At 35.8% G+C, this 7,141-nt stretch overlaps 1 protein-coding gene across 5 annotated transcripts in view; it reads left to right on the plus strand.

The window, feature by feature from the left end:
* Positions 1-5,937, plus strand: part of EAF2 (ELL associated factor 2) — a 32,304-nt gene extending 26,367 nt beyond the window's left edge. For all 5 annotated transcript variants that reach the window (XM_006090941.3, XM_023755807.1, XM_014457721.2 and 2 more), the window contains 2 exons: positions 3,261-3,521; positions 5,758-5,937. In XM_006090941.3, the coding sequence (XP_006091003.1) occupies positions 3,261-3,521; positions 5,758-5,804 (308 nt within the window). In that variant the 3' untranslated portion in view covers positions 5,805-5,937. The remainder of the gene's footprint in view (positions 1-3,260; positions 3,522-5,757) is intronic.
* The last annotated feature ends 1,204 nt before the right edge of the window (positions 5,938-7,141 follow it).

Genomic DNA, 7,141 nt, shown 5'->3' on the forward strand with positions numbered 1-7,141 from the left:
AAAGTTACTTAAACTCTTATTCTCTCTGTGTATGCCCATAAATTTGATAAATTTGATTAAATGGACCAGTTCCTTAAAGGGTACAAAGTTGACTCAAGAAGAAACAGATAACATGAATATTCATAAATCCTCTAAAAATATTGAGTCGTATTTAAAGCCCTACCCCTGAGGGTGGGGGGAGTAAGAGATCAAGCAAAGAACTTGTATACATATATGTATAACCAATGGACACAAACACTTGGGGGGTGAGGGCATACGCTGGGGGGTGGGGGGAGGTCAATGGGGGAAAAAGGAAACATATGTAATACTATATGTAATACTTTAAACAATAAAAAATAAAATAAAATAAAACCCTACCCCCATAAACACATAAATTTCCAGCCACAGGTGGCTTCGCTGGAGAATTTTACTAGTCATTTAAGAAAGAAATAATATCAATTTGATACAAACTCTGTAGTATGCTAAGTGAAATAAGCCAGTCAGAGAAAAACAAGTATCACATCATCTCACCTATATGTGGAATCTAATGAACAAAATAAACCAACAAATAAAATAGGCCCAGAGGCATGGAGCATGGCACAGACTGACGGGTCTCAGAGGGAAGGGGAGAAGGGGACCAGCGAGGAATAATCAAAGAACTTACATGCACATGTGCATAATTCATGGACACAGACGTGGTAAAGACCTTGGGTGGGCAGGAATTGGATGGAGAGGGGCAACTGGGGGAAAATGGGGGACATTTGTAATACCCTCCACAATAAAAATAAATAAATCTAAAATAAATCATCAAATAAGGAGGGAATACTTTATAACTCATTCCTCAAGGTCAGAATTATTGCTACCAAAACCCAACAAAGACAGTACAAGGAAAAAAACCCCCACAAAACTACAAACTGATATGAATATAGATGCAAAATTTTTGAACAAAATTTTAGCAAATTTAATTTAACAATTATATAACAGTGGTTTTCAACTCGGTATGACTTTTGTCCCCGTGGGGGACATCTGGCAAGGTCTGCAGACATTTTTGGTCGTCACAGCTGGCGAGCAGCAGTGCTACTGGCATCTAGTGGATAGAAGCTAGGGATGCAGCTAACCAGGCTACAGTGCACAGAACAGCAACAAAGAATTATATAACCCCAAATGCCAATATTGCTGAGGTGGAGAAATGCTAATATATTAAAAGGACAGTACCTCATGACTAAGTGGAGTTTTCTCAGGAATACACATTTTCGAAAGTCAATCAATATTCACCAGATTTAAAAATAAAAAACAAAAGCCATCTCCAAAACAAACAGTAGAAAAAGCCCAGTGGGTGTGGCTCAGTGTGAGCTGTGACCCGTGAACTAGGAGATCAGGTTCCATTCTGATCAGGGCACATCAATCCCCAGTGTGGGCTGTGCAGGAGGCAGCTGATCCGTGATTCTCTCTCTTATCATTGATGTTTCTATCCCTCTCTCCCTCTCTCTTCCTCTCTCTGAAATCAATAAAAAACAAATTTTAAAAAAGAAAGTAAGAAAACAGTAGAAAGAACATTTGACAAATTTTAGGTCATTCTTTTTTTAAATATTTTTTTCAATTACAGTCAACATACAATATTATATTAGTTTCAGGTGTCCAAAATAGTGTTTAGGCATTTATATATAACTTCTGAAATGATCACTCTTATAAGTCTAGTAATCATCTAACACCATATGTAGTTATTACAATATTATTGACTATATTCCCTGTGACTTCAACTATCATTCTTTTTAAAAAAATGTATTTTTATTTTTTTCAGAGAGGAAGGGAGAGGGAGATAGAAATAGAAACATCAATGTTGAGAGAAAATCATTGATTGGCTGCCTCCTGCATGCCCCTACTGGGGATTGAGCCCGGAAACCCGGGTGTGTGCCCTTGATTGGAATTAAACCCGAGACCCTTCTGTCTGCAGGCCAACAGTCTGTCCACTGAGCTAAACCGGCTAGGGCTCAACTATCATTCTTGATTAAAAAAAATTTTTTTTTCAGCTTCACTGATGAATTCTACCAAATGTCTTCTTAAAAAAGAATTTATGTCAATTATTCTCAAACTATTTCAGAAAATTGAAGAGAAGGGAACACTTTAAAATTCATTTTATGAAGCCAGCATTACTCTCATACCAGAGCCAGACAAGGGCACTATTAGAAAAGCAAATTATAAGCCAATATCTATTGAACATAGCAGAAATTCTCAACAAAAATAACTAGCCCATTAAAAGAATTATGTACCATGATTAAATGTATTATTTATTTATTTTTGGCCTGGGATGCAAGAATATTTAAACGTATGTAAATCAATAAACACAATACACCACATTAATAGAATGAAGACTAAACCTCTGACCATCTCAAGAGATGCAAAAAAAGCATTTGACAAAAATGTAATATACTTTCATGGTTGTACACTTTAATTTTGTCAATTATACCTTATTAGAGCTGACAAAGGAATTCATCTGTATGTATTGCATTGCATTATATGTATTGGGGAAATAAGAAAAAGAATTGGAGGATAGTTTCTGCCTCGATAAGTTTTAATTTTTACAGTTTTAATCTTTTATATTTTATTTGAATTACATGTATATTTCAGTATAATAGTATAAATAAGGTAGTGTTTAGATTTAGACACTGCCTATGTCTTCTAATTTTTATAATTTCAACATTGAAGTAAGGCTTGGCTTGATGATAGAGAAGATTTTTTTTTAATTGGGGAATTTCTTGAACTCTGTATGTATGTTGTCCAGAAATGAGAGAAAGAGGTACTACAGAGAAAAGCCGGAAAGGAAAAGTTTGGGTCCACAGATGCAGCTTTTGCAGGAAAATTTGAATTGCTCCCTTTTTTTTTTTTTCTTTTCTTTCTTTTTTTTTTTAACTCTTAGTTGGATAGTGACAAAGAGTGAACTCAGGCTCTAACAATGTGTGAGTTGGGTGTCAAAATCTAAAATACCAGTTTCCAATCAGAATTTAAAAACATTTTTGGTCACAAGAAAGTGATTATTCCTGGGGCGGGGGGGAGGTGGGGAGGGGGCTAGGAGGGTAGGCTTAAAGGAACTTAAAGGTTAGGAGAAGGATGTTACTTTTCATTTTGTATTACTAGAGAAGCTTTTAAAGTAAAAAGCTGTAAATGTATGTTTAGTCTTATTTCTTGTTAACACTTTCTTAGAAACTAACTCATTCAAAATTTATTATATGTATTTAATATTATTTACTTAACCTATCTATTAACTTCTGTTACATTTTCAGAACTGAAGGCAGAAGCTAGTCTGATGGACCAGATGAGTAGTTGTGATAGTTCATCAGATTCTAAAAGTTCATCATCTTCAAGCAGTGAGGGTAGTTCCAGTGACTCAGAAGATGAAGAGTACAGATCCTCTCCGTCTGATCCAGGGAATTATATCTCTGGAGATCCTACCATGTCTGCCATGCCACAATGCAGGATTCCTGATGTAGATGCCAGTCATAATAGATATCATAACAACAGTGGCCTTCTGATGAATACTTTAAGTAAGTATACATAAGCATGAGTAATTAGAAAAGTAAAAATTCTGTGAAGCCATACCGATTATGATGTAAAATTTGTACGAGGAGAAAAACTCCTATTTTATTCAGTTGATGCTATTAATCATTACCTTCTTACTGAATTACTCATTTTCTTTTGACTCTGTGACATAATGTCTTATTGACTTTTCTCCTATCTTTCTAGATACTTTTCTCTCTCTCCTTTGCTGGTTTATAATCTTCTACTCAGTCATTAGAGCTGGAGTTCTTCAAGACTTAATCCTAGGTTCTTTTTCTTCTATACTCTTTCCCTGCATAATCTCCACATTTGTGTTGCAGTCAGTGGATAACTTCTAAATTTGCACTCTGACCCAGACCTCTGAGCTCTAGATGCATAAACCCAACATCATCTTTTAGTAAAAGGCATTTCAAATTCACTTTGTCCAAAACCAACTTACAATATTTAGCTGAGCTTGTTTTCTAAATAAAAGACAGGATTCCTCTAATTAGGCAAACTAGAAGCCTAATTGTATTCAAGGCTTGATTTCCTCCCTTTAAGAGGGTGTCTGAACTTTCAGCTGCCGCTCATTGGCAGACAGCACTCCACTGCTTTTCACAGCTAGATGTTATGTGGATACCCTCCTCAGTTTGGGGCTCTCTGCTGAGGAGCCCCAGCTTTGGGATTAGATCCCAGAGTTCTCAGTGGCACTCCCCCTCAGCTGAGATATCTCTCTGGGACTTCAGTTGCCGTCTGTTGGTGCCAGGTCAGCCCTTTCGCGCCTCCACCCCTCCTACCAATCTCTATGCCATCTCCACCTTTGGTCCTTGGGTATCAGGGTTCTCTCCTGTGAGTTTTCCATTGATTCAGGGAGCCTTTCCGTATTTCAGTTGTAATTCCAGCTTGTGCAGCATCCTCCTACTCTGCCGCCATTTTAATCTCATAAAATCTACTCTTAAACTGTGTATTAACTTTGAAACATGCCAGCTTTTGTTGATTGTGGAGGAATTAAAAAATATGAGAATATTTTTAACCATTTCAATTTTCTACCCAAATGATTTTGTTCAATCCCATAATTTCAGATAAACCCCTGCAATCACTGACTCCCAAATCTTTATTCCAATGAATTCCCATATCAAACAAAATTCAAAGTTTTTACCATGACCTAAAAAACAACTGATATCTTTTGGCCTCATTTCTTATCATTCTCCTCGTTCATTTCACTCCAGCCACAGTGGCCTTTTCATAGTCAGAGAACACAACACACATACTTCTGCCTTGGGGCATTTGTATGTGCTATTCCCTGAGCCTGGGCAGTTTACCCATCTCCATATTTTGCTGACTTTATTTTTAAATTTTGACCTCCAGTCAAATGTCACTCCTCAAGGAGGCCTCCCCAACTACCCTGTATAAAGTAGCACCTCTCATCTCTTTCTCCATACTCATTTTTATTTATTTATTTATTTTATATATTTCAGAGAAGAAGGGAGAGGGAGAGAGAGGTAGAAATACAAATGATGAGAGAGAATCATTGATTGGCTGCTTCCTGCACACCCCACACTGAGGATAGAGCTGGCAACCCAAGCATGTGCCCTGACCAGGAATCCAACCGTGACCTCATGGGCCATAGGTCGACGCTCAACCACTGAGCAATGCTGGCCGGGCTCCATACCCATCTTTATATTTTCATAGTATTTATACCTACTTGGCATTATATTATATATTTGTTTATTTTTTTTACTGTCTGTTTTCTCCACTGGAATGTAAGTTTCATGACTGTAATCACATGGATGAGTTACAAAAGGAATCAGTGATGAGTTACCCTTAAGAAACACTATGTAAATATTTTGACAACATTTTGAGTAAAAAATTATATAATTTTTTCACTTCCAAATGATATATAGTCTAATCTTCTAAATTATATTTTCTCTCATTTCCTGATGTAGTTAAATCAGTGATATAAAAAGAAGGGTGATGTTGGTATGTAAAAGAAGACTAATATAGAAGCTAGATGATATTAAAACTTTGCTAAAGATTGATGGTGTATTTTTTCTTTACAGATAGTATTATTTAAATTACTAATGACATGATTAAATTGTAGGATCAGCAATCTGATTATTAATGACAAAATGTTGCCTAAACAGGACCACTTGGATTACTTTTTGTATAATATTTGTTGTCAAAAAATAAATATATTAAATATAAATATTTCATTATTACAGTTTTGCTATTTTTTTATTTTAGGAAACGATTTGCAGCTGAGTGATTCAGGAAGTGATACTGATGACTGAAGAAACATTCAGCTATAAATATAAAATTTACAAGACATATGACAATGTATTTTATACTAAGAAAAAAAATTCCTAAGACTGAGGAAAATGTACTTTAAATGGTAAAAGAAATTAAATTTGATTCAGAATTCAATTGATGTTACATTTTTTAACCTTTTATGAGAACCTGCATTTCCATGTGCTTTCATTTAATCCTAAAACTTTTTTGAAGTTTTTTTAAAAGAATTTTCTTTTAAGTCCAGTTGCTCTTTTTTTAAAATATATTTTTATTGATTTCAGAGAGGAAGGGAGAGGGAGAGGTAGATAGAAACATCAATGATGAGAGAGAATCATTGATTGGCTGCCTCCTGCACGCCCCACACTGGGGATTGAACCCGCAACCCGGACATATGCCCTGACCGGGAATCGAACCGGTGACCTCTTGGTTCCTGGGTCGTTGCTCAACCGCTGAACCACACCCAGCTGGACACTTTTTTGAAGTTTTAAAGATGAGAAAAAAGACTCAGAGGTTAGTAACTTGCCCACATATTATTAGTTAACAAGTGGCAGGTCAGATGTTGTAGTGTTCAAGTTCAGTGCTCTGTTTTACCAGATTGTTATCTCCAATTGTGAAATGTCAAAACTATGGATTTATAATAAATTCTGTGATTTTAATTATATCTCTGAGCCTTTTCTATCTCGTATTCCATAAATTTTTGTTGAAAATCTATTAATCCTTGACAAAATTAAATTATAATTTAGGGTAAGGTGAAGATAAATAATTATTTTAATGAAATAACTTATCTCAATATTTTTCATCATTTTCTTATTTTGCTTTTGAGAGAAAAATACACAGTGAAGTGTTGATATAATTAATATTTACATCTCTAACATTTTTTATTTGTATGAAAAAATAAATGTTAGTTTATAGTTGAAAGCCACTGATCAGTAGCAAGTTCTTTTTAAAATATTTTTTAATATATATTTTATTGATTTTTTTTTACAGAGAGGAAGGGAGAGAGATAGAGAGTTAGAAACATCGATCTGCTGCCTCCTGAACACCTACTGGGGATGTGCCCGCAACCAAGGTGCATGCCCTTGACTGGAATCGAACCTGGGACCTTTCAGTCTGCAGGCCGATGCTCTATCCACTGAGCCAAACCGGTTAGGGCTTAATTTGTTTTTATTGTTGAGAGTATTACAGATGTCCACCACTTCCCTACCTCTGTCCTCCTCCACCTGGTTCCCATCCTACCCCAGGCCTTCACCACACTATTGTCTGTATCCATGGACTATGCATATCCTATATAATAAAAGCCTAATATGCAAATTACCCCCTCGGGCGGTCATTTGACTGG

Source organism: Myotis lucifugus, unplaced genomic scaffold (genome assembly GCF_000147115.1).
Source record: "Myotis lucifugus unplaced genomic scaffold, Myoluc2.0 scaffold_84, whole genome shotgun sequence".
NCBI lineage: Eukaryota > Metazoa > Chordata > Mammalia > Chiroptera > Vespertilionidae > Myotis > Myotis lucifugus.